This window comes from Centruroides vittatus, unplaced genomic scaffold, assembly GCF_030686945.1.
Source record: "Centruroides vittatus isolate TY-2023 unplaced genomic scaffold, ASM3068694v2 contig_134, whole genome shotgun sequence".
Lineage (NCBI taxonomy): Eukaryota > Metazoa > Arthropoda > Arachnida > Scorpiones > Buthidae > Centruroides > Centruroides vittatus.
The window spans coordinates 681,972-699,886 of record NW_027120852.1 but is presented as its reverse complement, the minus strand read 5'-3'; the positions used below and the strand labels follow the sequence as shown (position 1 = coordinate 699,886).

General features: G+C 41.6%; 1 protein-coding gene across 1 annotated transcript; it reads left to right on the top strand.

Moving 5' to 3' along the window:
* The first annotated feature begins 1,204 nt into the window (after positions 1-1,204).
* Positions 1,205-13,600, top strand: LOC136990784 (prostaglandin E2 receptor EP2 subtype-like). Its single transcript, XM_067289218.1, has 3 exons — positions 1,205-1,692; positions 11,805-12,221; positions 13,122-13,600. Exons 1-3 carry the CDS (start codon positions 1,312-1,314, stop codon positions 13,341-13,343), a joined length of 1,020 nt encoding a protein of 339 aa, XP_067145319.1. The 5' UTR covers positions 1,205-1,311; the 3' UTR covers positions 13,344-13,600.
* Positions 13,601-17,915: the final 4,315 nt, after the last annotated feature.

Below are 17,915 nucleotides of genomic sequence, written 5' to 3'. Positions count from 1 at the left end.
AATTTAGATATTTTAATAAGTGCCATTAAGTCGAGAAGTCGGATAGAAGAGTTTCCCTCAGCGGGCAGACAAAAATTGCCGGGGAATATCACGGTACGGTTACAAATTTAGGTTAAATGGAAAAATATCCCAACGACCGATAATGCGAAGAATGCGGAATGACACCCATCGATAGATAAATGGCCACGTCATAATATGACGTCGACGAAATTCCCTACGAATAGTTTAAAAATAATCTGACAATCGATGGAAAAATAAACCGGCAACGAGTTGCTCGACTTTCCCGGCGACGTTTGAAATTTTCTGGCGCCATCTGTTACCATATCTTATCTTTAAAACATTTTATATTTCTATATAAAACGGCGAGAAGCTTAATTTCGAGGGTAGGGAGAGTTTTATAAAAGAATTGTAAATGCTAATAACTAGTAAAATCGTCATTAAGTCCGACCCTACTGGAAATGCACACGACTTCCCTTATCTTCCCACCCATTGACCTTTAACCATCAAAGTTTAATATCATCGATCTCCCTAATAAACAAACCTCCCTGTAAAAGTTTAGAAATTTTCGAGAAAAAACACGGGAGTTAAGCTTGAAAGAGGGTGAACACATACAGAAATTACCCCGAATTTTTTCCATTTCTCGACGTTTCGAGGTCTCCGCAGTCCAAATATCTCGGGGGTCATTTTTTGACCGATGGACATAGCCGATATAAAAAATGTCTTAAAACTTCAGCCTAATTTGGTATTGTTTAAGTTAGACACTAAATTCCGACTTGCATGCGGCGTATGGGAAACAAAGGCGCCGGAGACGGAAACAATGGCCGTTACGTAATTAAACCTATCGGGGGTTGCGGAACATCCGAGCCACTTCCGGAAAACAGGAAATTATATTGTGGCGCAAACACCGCGCGCTGTGTCGTAAGAATCGTTCGGTGTCTGTAACTCGATATATTTTTTGATAAATGCGCGCGCCGGATCGACCTCGATGGTGTTTTTCAATTTTCTGTTATTGTCGGTCAGATTCCACCTTTATTGCCTGGTGTTTCGCGACTTTAAAATGGAATCTGTCTCAATATTGCGTGTCCTCGGAGATTCGTCCCACTTCCATTTATCCCGTTCGTTTTGGGGCGAAATATGTGGAGAAGACGCCCACGCAGGTAGACGTAAGCCCGAGTGGGAATTACACGTCCGTCGCGGGTTCGGACCCGAAATCGCATCCGCACCGATGGCGGGCGGCGCGCGCCGCCGCTCGGCGTCTGCGCAAGCCGAGAACGGGAATCGTCGGAGGACGGAAGAGCCGAAGGTTGGAAGATGACCCGGAGCTGGAATTCTTCCGACTCGTCTCTCAGACACGTGTCTTTACCCGGACAGGCGCTCATCACCTGTTTCTACCTGTTGGGCGTCGGTGGCAACGTCTGTGCTCTGGCTCTTCTGGCCAAGGCGAGAGCCGGAGCCAACGAAAAGCACGCGCTGATGTTACGCTGTCTTTCGGTCGGGGACCTTCTGGCCCTCCTGGGCTCCTTCGCCCTGATGTACGCTCGCCTGTATCTCGACCCTCGCCGGGTGGCCACTTCCGTCTTCTGCGCCCTCCGCGTCTTGCTCAGGACCTTCGGCCTTTGGTCGGGGTGCGTGGCGGCCGTCATGGCCGTCGAGAGGTACCTGGCTCTGGCTCGACCCTTTCTCTACCATAAGGTGAGTCCCTTCTTTTATTCGATTCTCCTTAAAAAGAAAACTAGCCCGTTCGAAAGACGAGGGGTCCACCCCGACACTTTCCTTCTCTCTCTCGTCGAACTTACTGTCGTTTGGCTCGAGGAACTAGCGAAGTCCTTCGATACAGATACGAAGAAGTTCCGGAAAGGAAGAAACTTTTCCGGAAGTTCCGGAGCTTAGAAAATTGATAGACAACGGTTAAGTGTGTGGTAACAATCGCTCTCGGTGGTCACGTGGTTACCGTCTCGAGAAGGGACACAAAGAGCGAGTGGATTGGTCAGATAAACAACGGACGAGCATTTAGCATTTCTAAAATACTTTAAATGTTTTGATGGTTTCGGGATCTAAAATTTCTTCTATTCGTCGATTCCTCCTCTACTTTATCACTTTTTACCGCTTCTAACCTCTCCGAAAGCTTCTTAAAAGGGATAAAAGAAGGACACGGCTGGATTTTTATCACTCTATTTCGCGGTTTTATTAAAATTTATCTTTATTTTGATCGATTTCACGACTTTTCCGTCCAAAATTCGAGAATGGACCGAAGATAAACCACATTTTCTAATAGATACATTTATCAAAGATTCGATCCCCACGGAAGAATCGAGATTGAAGAGAAACTTTATTGCGGGGCGGGTACGTTATATCGGGGTTGTGAGTTTAAAAGTAGATTATAATAACAATTTCGTGTTATATTTTACCGCCAGCGTCGATCCCGCGCGACGTCGCTTCGGAGAGCTCGCGGCGACGCGCTTTCGTTCTACGTCTAATTACTCGCCGAAAAAAACGTCAGAAATGGAGCGAGACAAAAGACGGGTGTTAATTAGAGTTCTTCTTTTCGTAGAAACGAGAACGACGTATTACTATTATCCGGAATGGTGCACGCGCTGGGATATGGCGCGCCGCGACGGGACGGCGCCGGTCTCGCGCCGTCTCAAAATCTAGCATCCCAAAAAGTATATTTTCGGGAGCGAAGATCAATTCGACGACGTAGAGAAAGACGACGGTTGGTTTCGACGAAAAAACAACGAATAACGCGGGTGTCGAGATAGTTTATTTGCCGATAATTTACGAATAATTGGCCCAATGTTACGATTGTTTCGTCGTCGGAATTTGACGCAGAAGTGACATTTAAGTAATAAATTTACGCGACTGACGCTTTACGATTTAGTAAAGGACAGAAAAGTCTTACCTGCGACGCAACGTAGATGCGCCCTGTACGGCAATCGGCGAAGAAATTAACGAAATTACTTATTGACCGGGGTAAGAGGGCCAACTTGCGTCGTTAAACCGAATATTTGATTGTTATACTCTTCCTTAATCGTCATTGTCTTACGTAGGCGGGTGTTTTATATAAATTGTTTACCATTTTAGTTTCTTAATCTTAAACTTACTGTCGATTCTTTATCCTATTTCTTTGGGGATGGGATTCTTCTCGAGTCGATCGTCTTTCTTAATCCCTGATAAGGATATTTGAAGAAAATATGTCTATTTTCTGCACGCGGAGGTGTTTCTAGAGAATACAACCTTTCGATTCTCTCCAACTTCTCACTCCGGTTCGCTCGACTTCGTGTGATTGACGCGTTAATTACGTATGAAGGTAGGAAAACACTTAAGCAATCGTTAAGCGAAACACGCCATCGGGCTTACGCTGCTGATTTAAGGGGGCTAAATCGGGACCCGAAATTTTTTTAACTGTCGAAGTGGCTAATTTTCGACCGCCGAAGTGGGTCAGAAATTAGTCGGGATTGGATCGAAGAAGTACAGTAGAGGTCCCCTTACACTACGGGGTATTTTAGACACCCCTACCTTTAATCGATGGACGGGATAAACTGGTATGTAGGAAGATCGGAAGAAGACGAACGATCCTTTTAACCTTCGACGAGACGAAGAGACAAAGACGAGCAAAGATAACGCGTAATTACGTTCATTTGTCACGCAATCCACCCAAAATAGAAGAACGCATTGTCATTTCGGTGTTCTTCCGGTGACATTCCCGGCCGGTCGTAACTCGTTGGCTCCTCCATTTCGGTAAACAAAATTTCCAAATTCAAGAATGTCACACTTAATAGAATTAATTGTTACGCGTTACGTCCGAGTGACGTCTTTTGTTCAGACGGGGCTGGAATTTAGTGACGTAAGAGGAACGAAGCTACTATTAACCGTGTTGTAACTCGACTCTCGTTAGTGCATCGAGACGATAAGTTAAGTTGGTAGTAAATTTTCTCAATATAAATAAAGAGCGATTAGCAACTCTGCGGGGGTCGATATTTACCGCAGAGACAGAAGGATCCTTTAGGTCATTTACTCGTTTATTCGACAAATCTGTCTGTCTTTCCTCAATTTCGAGATTAGTGTAAGATGAATTAAAATCAACAGCAGATAGGGAAATATTAGGAGCAGAAGATCCCGATTAACTATACATAAACGTCTGGTGTAAATCGAAAATTACGTTATTTCAATTCAAAATTTCAAATTTTCCTCAAAAGCAGTTAGACGACCGGCACGACTTTATTGTTAAAGGAAAAGTATGATGTACAGGGGCAAGTCACTAATTCGAGGTGGAGAGCGTATATTTTAAATTAAAAAAATTAAAAAATATGATTAAAAATAGCCGACCGGCATTGTGACAATACGACAATAAAATAATTGCCGGTTTTACCGAAAAATTAGATTTTTAAGCTCTCGCTTTACGACGGGTTTCCGGGAGAATTGTCCACTATAATTAGTTATCCAGTGTACAAGAATGTTCTCGCATACTCGAAATATTTTTTGCGTGTCTCTAGGAAGCATTGTTAAAACATAAGAACCCTCGACAGCGCTAAACGAGGCTCGATTCCATCTCCCATTTAACACTAAGTATAGAACACTCTTAAGTTGTAAATATGTACAGTACAATTACGACATCGTAATTTAAAGCATGTTATAGTTACAAAGACAAATTCTACTGCCGGAAAACATTAAACAGAAGGTTAGTTCTTGACGTTACACAAAAACAAACGTCGTTTTTGTGTTAGGCTTTCGGGTGGAAGCGAAAGAGAAAAAGCAATGTCGATCGATAAGAGAGTGTCGAGTAGAAGGACGAGGCACGGTCGTCTAACGTTAGTGGTCTAATCAATTCTATTGTATAAATAGAACGTCAACCGCTAATATCGTAACTAGAAAACCATCGATCGGTACTTTATTTTTATGTAAAAGTCGAGTGAATAGTTTTGGCACTCTTTCCACCCCGTCAACAGGTAGAATCCGCACCCCTATCTCTATACTGTATCCTAGAAATTCCCTGTAAATCCGGAAAATCTCTAGAAGTTTTGCATCTGTATGTATAGGAAGGTTTTCTTTGTGTTACGCGTTTCAATTAATTTTGTCATTTGCATTTACAGTGTATAATTTACGAGGTTTAAAAATGAATAGAAAATTCTATTACGACACGATGTAAAATTTCGTAAACACCTTTTAACTAATTAAGATAAGGAATTCACTCATAATCGGCTAATTGCGTATTAATTAGCGATTAAACGAATTTAAAAGCGAGTTGTGTAAATTAAAATATTTAACGCCTCGAGTAAATTAATAACTAATTAACGTGGAAAGAAGGAGACGTCTGGGCACTTTTACGTTGAAATTTTGAAGAAACGAAAATTCCCACCACTTCTTCGCTCGCACCCCAATTTAACTGTCACGATTTTAATTTGCAGCCGCGTAAAAGGAATCGATGTCGGCCAACTCTGCGGGACATTATATAATTCCAATGCTAATTTCTGACCCGGAGTTTAGGGGAAACGGGGCCGTGTTAAAGCGGGGGAGACACCGATAAACGAGTCTGATATTTCCACTGTCAGCAAATAAACTAGAATTTACGAAATTCGGGTTTTGGAATGTTTAAATAAGTTTTATCCTTGGCTGCGACTTCCTTCTCTAGTTTCGTGTTTGTTTTCATTGTTAGTTTATGTATTTTCCGTTTGATCTCCATTCTTTCCCTTTCTACCTATTTACATATTTTTTCTCAAACATTTTAAAATGTATCTTATAAATATTTATATATAATCCGCACCGATCGATAAGGCTCTTTGGTTTCCACGTGTATTCGATTCTCTTCGTATTATAAATTTATATCATTATAATTACGTTTCTATTTTTTAACACTGGATTTATTTAATTTAACTACTTTTTAAACCAAATTTTATTAAATGTAATTAGAAATCTTTCTAAAAACATTATAATTAGGGATATAAAATTCTGTTTGTAGATCTCTTTCGTCTTAAGTATATAAGAATTTTAATTAAAAAGCGGCATCCAGACACACTAACGTACTTTTATTCCAAATATATCATCCTCTGTAAACTGCTTTATAGATCAATGTCTCGTTAAGGTATATAACGCGTGCGAATACACACTCCACTAGGAAGCTTTAAGCACCCGTTGGCTTCTTAAAACTTTCTATGGGGTTCCTGTACGTAAGCTCGCGTATTGTACCACCCGTAAACACAGGAAACAAAATAGATAGATGAAAATCGAGACCAAACATTAGTTTGGGAGGATCGGGAAGAGAGTCGTCATCTTAACGAAATAATTTGATAGATATTTTACGCGATTTTTCGGCCTGGGCCATCGCTCATTCGGGTAGGAAGATAAATTAAACAATTATTGTGATTACGAGTTTTATTGATTTCAACGGAAGTAAATACTTTATATTAAAAAAAAACAAACTCTCGAGAGGAAAGGATAAAAGGAAATAGCTGGAAATTTTAATTTGTAGAGTTATCCGGTGTAAAATCAAACAAGTTTAAGGTTGAAATATCTTCCAGTTCATTTTTAATGGCGAAAAAAGACATTTATGAACAATTGAATTGTATAATCTGAAAAGAAGTTTGTTTTCATTTGAGATAAACTGTTCTAATTGATGTTTTCTGCTTCAGAAATACTTCTTTGAAATTTCCTTTTGTGATAAATAATTTTCTATCGCCTTTTTTTCTTAAAATCTTCCATTTTTATAGCGGAAGAAATAAGATAAATGTGGACTTGACATTTTTTTCCGCCATGTCTGAGAGTATGTACCATCGAGACCCGTTGAAAACCTTACTTAATTATGTAAGTAATTAAGTAAGAATTAAGTAAGCGCCGTTGTGCTTGATTGAAAAAATTCATAGTCGTGCTGCCAACTCTGAATTCCGCCACGCTCCAGCAAATCCTACCAAAACCTAACTAACAAATCGACAAACAAAAGTCATCACTTCTACTTTAAAGATGCCAGAACTCGTTATCCCCAAGTGCGGATTATTTTGGAAAAAGGTTAAAATCACCAGATTTAATTTAAAGATCGACAGGTTTCACTAACTTCACCTTCCTCCCCAGCTTTTTTGCAGCACCAACCAAACAACGAGTATTGTTATATATCAAAAACGTGGGTGCGGATCTCCTTCCAGAGAGAGCGGCACCCGTAAATTGTTAATAGAAGGAGGAGAAATTCGGATCTGATTTGGATGCCGTGTTTCCCTCTTAAGTTTTGTCTATTCATTAGCCACTTCATTCATTTGGTTAACGCGCCAACAATCCAAACCAATGTTTAGTTTAATTATTCTATAGTTAAATTTAATTCCTCGTTTGCTAAGCATTTTCAAACTCCCACTACAATATCGTTGGATTTTATATAAATATTTTATTTTGGAACTTCACGATTTATATCATTTTATTCTAATTAAAGGATTTAAATCTTTTAAATTAATTTCAATGTTAATTAATAACGTATTCCGAAATCGTTTCATCTTCTATCGTCTTTTGTTAATGTTAAATCTTCACATTAACTTAACTAACGTCTTCTCGACCGATGACACTCGCTTAGTAAACGAGTTGTGTGGGTGTCGAGCGAGAAACACTTAAAAGCTTTCTACCTCCGATGCTTTCCTTTTCATCCCAGCGTTAGAAGGAAAAAAAGTGCGGTCGGTGCAATATCACGTAACGTATATTACGTTATATGCGATAAATTGCTGCGAGATAAGATTCCCCGCCTACAACGACAGTTAAGAAATACAATTGTAAATCGAAATTGCAACGTTTCTTATCGTCGGAATTTAGTATAAAAACGTCTGACCGGGGCTCTGGCCCGACTTTCCTGGAACTCGAACGTTAAAGGAACCGAGGGAGGTCAAGGGGTTTAATTCGGGAAGTTCGGTAATATTTAATTATACTAGAATGTAAAATTTAAGTAATAACAAAAGTTTAAGAGGAGTAATTTTGTCGAATGGTGATAAAAAAGTTTCCATTTAGAAAAATATTTAATTTTAAAAAACACTACGACATTAGCTCGGGACGTGTTATTTAAAAATAACTTTTATGTTATTAATTATTAAAAAAAAAACAAAATGGCTTAATTTCAAGTGCAGAGACGAGGTTTTATAAATATTTTAAATGCCAGTAACCAGTAACATTTTTATCGAGTCCTAACTCACTCGAGACATGTCATCCCCTCTATCTCCCCACCCCTCTCTTTTAACCACCAAAATTTACTAGCGTAAATGTTCCTTTGTATGCGAGTTGTCTTGCCAAATTTTCTTTCTTAATATTTATGCTATCCAACGCCAACACACCCACACCAGTCCGGTATTTAGTTTTTAATTATTTTGGGTTTAGGGGTAACGAAACGTGGAGATTCCAAAAATTCGGCTCTCAAAAGTAGAAGTTACTACTTTATTTTAGTGCGGTAAATGTTTTTACCTTATCACACACAAGTACAGTGGGAACTTATGCCAGTAATCTTTCGAGTTACCACCGTCGACAGACTCGAAATTAAGGTTAACCATCGAATGCTAATACAAGATATTACTTTATTTTACAGTACCATATTTTGTTCTGTTACTTCGCACAGAAACTTCAGAATTTTTACAATTGTTATATTCAAATCGAGTTCTATAAAATCAATTACACTTAAATCTCGTCTGTAAATTTTTGAATTTTGTGAGGATTTCTCCTTCTCTTCTAAGTAACGTATAAATAGGACCGGAATATAAGATAATATTTAAATATTATTATTATTATTATTAAAGATGAAAGGCGTACCCATAGGGTATTGTCTGAGAGGAAAAATGGGGAAAAGGGAGAGATAGATAGAATGGATTGTAAAAGGGGAGAGTGAGAGGAGAAGACAGGAAAGAGGAGGAAGGGAGGTCGCGACAGTGCTTGCCGGGTTCCATAAATTTCGAAAACATAAAATTTTACAGTATATCGCGAGTTGAGGTACCATTAACAGAGTCGCACTGAATACAGTGCCAGGGAAATTAAATTACAGTAGGACCCACCCTAGATGGTAACGAAGAGTGGAATTTGAGTGAGGTTCATAATGGTAGTATAATACACAGAGACGGTTACCAAAAAGGAGAATACAAAACAATATGTAGCTGGGCGTACAAGGTTAGATGAGCTATGGAGGTGGAGTTCAGCTGGTATTTTTCATAGTTTGGACGTAATTAGACAAATTCAGATGGGACACGAAGGTCTTGTAGGCTGTGAAGAGCTTTTCACTGGATAGGAAGTCACGTGGTCGGCATGGCCAATGGAAGCCTTCAGATTCGGCCATGCAACGAAGGGGTGTCCGTTGAGTATGATAATTCGCGCAGTGTAAAGGTGAGATGAATTGGGTCCTCGTCCTCGGGTATCCCACAGTCACACTGTGCGGTGCACTTGTCGAGGACCGGTGCAGGTACGATTTGAAGTTACCGTGCGCCGTGAGCATTTGGGTAACGGAGTGGGTGGTCCGAAAGTAGGGTTTGGCGAGCCTAGATTTGATGTTAGGAAAGAAAGCATACGTGTGGCGGCCGGTGGAGCCGTGGTCTCACTCGTGCTACCACTTACTAAGAGTGATATTCCGGAGTGTACCATTTATTTTAGTCTGAGGAATGGCGTGGTATGATAGTTAGTAGAAATGGCAGACACGTTTTTAGCCAGGGCGTCAGCTCTGTCATTTCCGGGAACACCAGAATGACCCCTCACCCAGTAAAAGTTGATGGTGACAGAGTTCTTGAGATCATTAAGAAAAGCGAGACTGTCTTTGACAATGGGAAGTTTGCGGTTTGCGTTTTTAAGTTGGTACAAGGCGACCCTACTGTCGCTGATAATATTTATCCTTGTGTTCTGGTAGGTAGAGGGGTTCGCCTTTATGTATTGCAGCGTGCAGAGAATGGCCAGTGACTCGGCTTGATTATTGGAGCAGTGTTCCCTAAGTCGCGCCACTGCCTGCCAGTAGGTCTTTTTAAAAGTATCCTCAAGGTAAACGGCAGCACCCACGGAGTTGTCTGATTTGGAGCCGTCAGTGTAAAAATTTTTCCCCTGGGGGAAACTGTTGTGGATAGCAGAAAAGGAGATGGTAAAGTTTTCCGCCGGGTGGATCGGATCAGAGTTGGTGGCAACGTCTATACCAAAGGTTTCCACGTCGCAGATTATCTGATGCATTTCGTCTGACAGCTTGAGATTTTTGATGATTTTGTGCAGCTGGGTTGTAGATAGTTCCTTAGAATGGGTTTTAAGTAGCAGATTCTTTAGGTACCGTTGTAGGATTAAGAAGTGGATTGGAGTTAGGCCAGCGATCGCCAGCAGGGCATTCGTTGACGCGGTCCTATAGGCTTTAGTCACTGCAATGGCAGTTTACCTTTGTGCAGACAGGAGCTTCCGCTGGATGTGGGTCTTCAGGACCGAATATCCCCAGGCCTCACAGCCATAGGTTAGAATGGGCTCGATGGCACCCCTGTAAATGATATGGCAAGTCCTGTGGTCTAATCCCCAGTAATTCCTAGCGATACTTCTTAGAGAGTGGCAGGTGGTAATAGCCTTCTTATAGATATAGTATATGTGCTCTTTCCACGTGAGTTTGGGGTCGAGGATAATCCCCAGGTATTTAATGGAATCGACGCATTTGATCCTTTGGCCGTTAATTCGGATTATTGGTTTCTTTTGGAGGGGGTTCCCTTTAGGGAAGGAGATAGAAAGGCTTTTTTTTTATAGGAGTTTATTTTCCTCGCTCCAATTGTGGACTGCTTGTAGGACCTTGTCAGTGTACCTCTGAAGAACTTCCTGATTTTGGTGCGAGAGGAGGTCGACCGTGTCGTCTGCGTAGCCTGAAGGTAGGGGTTTCCCTCGAAGGGGGCCCTGTCAGTAATGGAGAGGAGTCCATTGTAAAGGACCCGATTTAGACCCTTGAGGGCAGCCTCTGGAGATGTTATTGGAATAATGGATGGTGCCGGATTCAATAACCCTGGCGATCCTATCAGAGAAGTAACTCTGTAATAGGCCAAAGATGTTCGGAGGACAGTGAGAGTCTGTGTGGAGAGAATAGCCGGCCACCACGCGTGGTGGAACGCTCCCTTGAAGTCGATCGCCACCATAAGAGTGTGTTTACCAGACTGTTTTGCTGTGTGGATATAATTTAATTTAAAAAGTATTATAATGTCTCAACGGAGAAGGGAATGCAAACAAGGATATCCAGCCGATATCTCACCAAATTGAATTGAGTTTGTACTCGAGAGGTTAGAGAACCGAGATCTGCGACTATCCTCAGTGTGAACGGGTTTAATATATTTTGAATAGTCTGGCACTCGACGATCGATCGATCGATCGGCCTAACTGAAAAATGGAAGAAGAGTAACAATCAAATCGGATTCGAATCCGAATCCTTTACCGTTTTTTAAAACTCTTTCCGTCCTGTGAGCGCGACGAGAGCCATTTTTAGCCAGCTCATTGTGTGTTTGGCTAGGCCCACGGTAGGGCGGGCGGATGGTGAAGGACGGTGCCCGACGTATCCGGATGAACTATCCCGAAAAATTACGAGGGATTTTCCATTCTTTACAATTCGATTCTGGGTCCAAGAAAAGTATGCCGCCATCTTAATCTCTTAACCATCTCGACCATCCTTCTACAACCCTAGAAAATATCTTTTTGCAACTGGGATATTCCACCTGAAAATTTCGCCGCCGAAGAGAAACAAATCCTCTAGCCATACGTAACGATCTCGTAACTCGAAATCCAACACATATTTTACTAATAAATTTCTATATTTTTTTAGTATTTCAGTTTCTTCTCATATTTATGCCTTCCTGTTTGAATTTTAGCACATCACTTACAAAGTCATCAAGAGAGTCATCTTAGCCACGTGGATGGTGGCGCTGGCGTTAGTCTGTCTACCTCTGATGGGTTTCGGCCTGTATTACGACGGCCAGGCTACAGACGGGAGACCCGTCTGCGTCAGATACAGATTCGCCAGGTCGGCCAAAGACGTGGCCTACGCCTACCTGATGCTGGGCTTCGGCCTGTCCCTGTGCCTGATCATGGCGGGATGCAACTTGGCCGTGGTCAAAGTTCTGTGTCGAATCGGCGCCAAGAAGTGGCAGGCGGGTGCCGGCCGCACCGTCGTTCGCAAGGAGAGCAACGAACTGGCCTTCGACCACGTCACGGCCGAAGAAGTGGCCTTCGCCAAGTTGATGATCGTCTTCTGCATCTTCTTCGTCGTCTGTTGGCTGCCCCAAATGGTAATTATCTGCTTTGACCGTAAAAATTAGTTTCTATGGCTTCACCTACGATAATATGCCACGGTTATCGAGTCCTTCCGATGTACCAATGTGCCACGGGAGGTGCGGTAACCGCGAACAAGAATGAATTTGCTTTTTCCAAACACACTCGGCAATGGTATAGGTCCCAAGTGGGTGAGTCGAACGGGAGAATGTTATTCTACGCGCGTGCAGCAGGCGGTCCGCTATCCGAAGAGGGCGTAATAGGAGAGATCTCGTTCTTACAGCGCCTTCTTCTTGGCTTTGTAGGAACGAGATCTCGCTGTCCTTTGCCAGGCTAAGTGTTGCCGAGAGGCGACACCTAAATTTCTTTCTTATTGGTCTAATAGAGCAGAATCACCAATTCGACGAATCGAATAGTGGATCCGTATCAATTTGAATTGATTTACATTCATTGCAATCGATAGAGCTGACTCCGAATCTTCCAGGAGACGAATTCTGCCCGGGTGCTAGAATAGAATTGGATATTGTAGAAGCTGATTAACTGAACTGCAATTAGCACGAATTAATTTCGAAAGTAATGCGCATTTTCCCCACCCATTCTTTCGATAATTGGCGAGGAGAGTCAATGCGAAGACGTAAAGCCGCACGCTCTCGTGATCACTAAAAATTAAGACCAGAAACGGTAATGAACTTACAATTACGTTTTTTTCCCGTTATTTGTAAAATGTAGAAACGATATAAAGTGACAGCTAACTGTATGAAATACCAGAAGGTTCGTACTTGAAATAATCAATATAAAAATTTTTAAAGGAATAATAAAGCAAACAAGAAAATTTTTGAAAGTAATGGTGAATTTCACGAAGAACTTCTGGGAATTTTATTTGAAAAGCTTTTAAGAAATACATTTTATTTCGACAGGTGACCATCGTCATGGCCCAAGCCGATCCGGAGGGGGAGGAGCGCCCCTTCTACCGAGTGGCCGACGTATTGTTGGCCACCAACTTCAGCCTGGATCCCATCGTCTACGTGTTGAGTAGGAGGGCCCATCGCGAGGGGCTGAAGCGGATGTTGCGACCCGTCTGCCAATTCTGCCGCTTCCGCCGACCAGACGCCCCTTCTTCTATCCCCGACGCCGTCTGATTGGCGGTAAGTAGTGCCCTTTTGATAATAAACCAGGAAAATTCAGATTACCGACCGGGTTACCTTTTCCCAAGGAGGAAGAAAACGAAATCTTTACCGGAGGAGTGAAGACGAATCTCTCGAGTCTTCCGGAAACGTTACTAAAGAACGTCGAATCGTCCGAATTTCGCGTCTGCGGCAAATTATTTTTCGAACCGAATGGCACCGGATCCGGAAGTACCGCCGAAACGAATTGTATTCAGAAATTCGATCCGGCTTTCTTCATCCGTCGCTAAATAAATATTTATCTAAACATTTATTGTTCCCGCTTCTTTCGACAACACAGTTTCAAATTTTCGCGTTGTGGCGTTGCGATTTTTCGGTAACCGAAAATGCTCGGTCACAAAATGAGTTTTATCCACGATACCAAATCCCTTGTTTCCTATTAAATTTCGTCGTTCCTCCCGAAACAAGTTTACACAAAAGCATTTTCCATTATTTTAAATAGGAAAAGTTATAATGTATTACAATGCATCCCAGAACGCAATAAAACACCTTTATGAGCCACACTTTAAAATCAAAAATTCTTAAAACATCGTCTTCCGATCACCGAAAGATTTATACGATTGTAAACGAACAAGCGTTTTATATGCTGTTACGTATAAGGTTTGCCGTACGATAAACATTACGTTTACGATACGTCACGGCAAATAACACGGTAATAAAGAGACGTCAAAGGTTAAAGAATAAATTGTTACGCATTTAAAAAATTTCCTCGATGCTCGTATAAATTGTAGAATTGATCGACCGATGTTTTGTAAACTCTTTTCCCCGAGGGCACCGAAGGCCTTTTTAGCCAGCCCATTAATTAAAGGACAGACTGACAATGGGGTGAGAGAAAACCGGAGATATAAATTAACGATTTCAATAGAAACAGAAGGAAAGATATCTATCGAAAACTTGCTCGGGGCCCAGAAACAGACCGGGCCTAGTATAAGCAGTCTTAAAATTTTATTTTCTGTTAGTAAACTGACGTTAATTATACAGGGGTAGGAATCACTACGGGCCCCTAAATTTTCTCCGGGCCAGAGAAAAAACCTTCATTTTCCCCGTTACACGTTCCCCCAATGCCAGGCGATAACAAATGTCTTTTCACAATACGATTCTTCCTCGTTCCTGTACGTAGTCAACATCTCTTTCTTCCTTCCTTCCTTTCGGCAAATCGCGAGAAAAAACAAATATTTGACCTGGTGTCAACAGTTTGTTCAAGCATCCTGTAGAAATAATTGGCAAAAGAGGAGAGAAACCCGACACGTAACAACAATACACGGAGGTGTATTTATTTGCTCTCTTCCCCATTTTACGAACGACATTTACAATAGTCATCGAACGAGAACAAATTTATCAGAAAATTCGGCAACTGATAACAAAATCTATATTAGAGTAAACTTTTGTAACAATAAGAAGAGAACGCCGATGACGTTTCTTCTGTAATCAAGATTTAATCCCTGACTAGCTCTTGTTTCCCGTGCAAAATTTTGTTTTTGGCTTCTCCTTTTCTTAGAAAAATAAATACACTAGAAATGTTCGTTTATTACATTCCCGCCTGTTTTATATATAACTGAGGTCTATATGACTGCCATCGGTCAAAGAATAACCCGTAAGATATTTACATTTTTGGACTCGGGACACCTCGAATCGTCGTGAAATGCAAAAATATTCGGGGTAATTTCTATACGTATGAATGTTTGTGTGTGCGCGTGTGACACGATTTAGTTCACCCTGTTTGAAGCTTAATAATTTTCGTGCTTTTTGTCGAAAATTTCTGAAATTTTGCAGAGAGGTTTGTGTATTATATTTTATATTTTATAATGAAAGGGGCGGAAGACCGGGACTACTCAGAGGTATCGCCTGTGGTGAAAAAGGAGAATAAGAGGAAGAATGGATAAGATGGGGTAAAAGTGTGATGGGAAAGATGGTGAAGATGGGAGAGATCGTCAGCGCGAGCATCACGGGTAGTGTACCGCGAAGGTACCGTTCGTTTTACCTTTACAGAAGTGACTGTCCTGTAACAATTTGATTACAATAAAGGGGCGGGGTTACCGAGTACAAACAAATAACGATTACACAATAGTAGTTGTTGAATGCCGTCGGCGTACAAACGTAGGTTTGGCTGGTTACAAAATCAGATAATTTACCACTGATAAGCCGCATTGCAGGCGAAAACGACAATGAGCACTAGTTCCAATCACGTAAACAAAGTCCATTTGAAAGCCACATAAGGACAGAGGCGATGAAGATGATTAGAATTAGTGTGTGATGCTGACCTCGCCGGTTTTGCCGAAGACCCTCGTGTAGAGGTCAGCTATCCTGTCAGGAGTCCCTTGCCTGATTTCGGTCGGAGAAGTCTGAATCCAGAGCGCCGGTTTCCCAATAAATTCGGTAAATCTGTTGTAAGTGGCACTGTTGTTGATGAGAAGATCGGGCGTGCAGGCAAGAATCCTTCAATGAGGGATAAACTGTGATAACCTTGAATGAGGGATAACCTTGTGGATAAACTGAGTCCTCTGTTGGGACTCAGTTTATCCACACAGACAGAAGGGGTTATCGCTGTGGTGGAATCTATTGAGGTACTGGCGAAAGTAACTTTCATGACCAGTAAAAAGTTGGCTGGTAAAGTAGTTGCTATATATGTGGTTGAGAGAGAGACGGGTGGGAATGTTAGGCAGAAACTTGAAGGTACTCCTGCAGGTGTCCGCTTCTTTTCATTTCCTCTGCCACATGTGGCAGAAGAAATGATGAGCGTTTCTTTAATAAGATCCTTGATAGCCACGGTTGAGATGTCATCGAAGCTTGATGTGGCAGGAAAAGTAGCTGCCTCCTTTGCCAGCACATCTACTTTTTCATTTCCTATAACACTTTGATGGGCGCGGGTCCAGAAAAAGTAAATGAAGTTCCTTTTGTTTTTGTCGAGTTCGTCCATGATGAGTTGGTGGAGATGGTTACCCTGGGCTTTGTTGCTTATGCTCCAGAGAGCGGCCTGACTGTCGGACCAGATGAAGATCTGCTTTCCGCAAAGCTGATTGGAATGCTTTGTAAATGGCGTACTGTTACAACGGAATTGCATAATAAAGCAGTAATTCGCAAGTTTAATGCCCTTTTTGTGGACCGGGTGTTTATAGTTGCTGTTTCTGTGCACGACGGTTTGTGTATTGGGGGAACAATGCTATTAAATTTTGGTAGTTAAAAGTAGAGGAGTGGGGAGATAATGGGGGTTGTGTCAGCAGCGCCGCAAGCTGTTTGAGCGCCTGTGTGCAATACCGATTATGCCGCCCCTGTTTAACTGCGACTACCTACGCGGAGCTTGCCAGCAATACCAATTTGCCGCCCCCTGGACGTGCCGTCCGCGTGCGGTGCACGCCTTGCACGCCCGCTTACGGCGGGCCTGGGTTGTGTATATCTTCAGTAGAGTCGGACTTAATGACGGTTTTACTGGTTATTAGCATTTACAATTTTTTATAAAAATACCGTCCTTACCTTCAAAATTAAGCTTTTTGCCGTTATATAATAGTTAAAAATATAAAAAGGTTCTTAATAAAATATGATAACAGATGGTTCCACCAAAATTTTAAACGTTGCCCGGGAAAGTTGAGCAACTCGTTGCTGGTTTACTTGGCGGGGAGTCGCTGCAGTAATTCCTGATGCCAGTCACGTTTTCATATGTCATTTTGGGCCCCTCGGCCTTGAGGTTCCGTGTTCGCCCATCCGTTTGCACCCTCCTAGTTACGGCGCCCACACTACATCGCCTGCCCTAACGGGGCAAAGATTAAAAATAATTCAACCGTCAACGCACCTTCTGCAAATATACGAAAGTAAAGGCTGCCATTTTCTTTGTTTTTCCGGTAGCCCAGTTTGCGTATTTGAATATTTTGTGCCACCAGCAACGACTGTGAAGCGGGAAGCGTATACTAAAAATAAAAAGAAATACGTTTAGTTCAAATTAAATTTTTGAATTGAAATAACCCCACCTCCGGTAGAAACCTGAAGCCAGTACTGTATATAGTTAAACGGGTCCTCCGGCTTTCCACGTCTCGTCTCGAATTTCATATATCTATCTCCGTTCTGAACATTAAGAAAGGACGTACAGACGGCAACCACACGGACGCCTGTGGAAATTTAATAGATCTGAAGTTTTAAAATTGCGGCCCAACAAGAATTATTTCATGTAAAAGATATCACACACATAAGCACAAACATACACACATACTAACATCAATATATATAGAAATTACCCCCGAAGTTTTTGCATTTCTCGAAGTTTCAAAGTGCCCGAGTTCACGAATGTATATATCTTGGGATCATTTTTGTCCAATGACCATATTCTCCCTCTGTCATATATAACGGAGGGAAAAGTAATAAAAGCGCATAGAATTTAGAAATTATCAGAATAACCGAAAGGAAGTTTTCATCGACACCTGCTTCGTTTTATTAATACGCTCTCGTCTATGAACTGTTTTATGGAGAATGTCTTTAACAATAGCGTGCAGTTTTAATCAATATATTTTATTCATTGCAGACAAAGCAGTAGTTTCA

What these genes read in the sequence shown, in the direction of transcription:
- LOC136990784 (XM_067289218.1), top strand. Translation starts at nt 1,312, where the DNA reads ATGACCCGGAGCTGGAATTCTTCCGACTCGTCTCTCAGACACGTGTCT. An exon ending in GACCCTTTCTCTACCATAAG is followed by an intron (nt 1,693 to 11,804) that starts GTGAGTCCCTTC and finishes TTTGAATTTTAG; the next exon opens with CACATCACTTACAAAGTCAT. An exon ending in TCTGTTGGCTGCCCCAAATG is followed by an intron (nt 12,222 to 13,121) that starts GTAATTATCTGC and finishes TTATTTCGACAG; the next exon opens with GTGACCATCGTCATGGCCCA.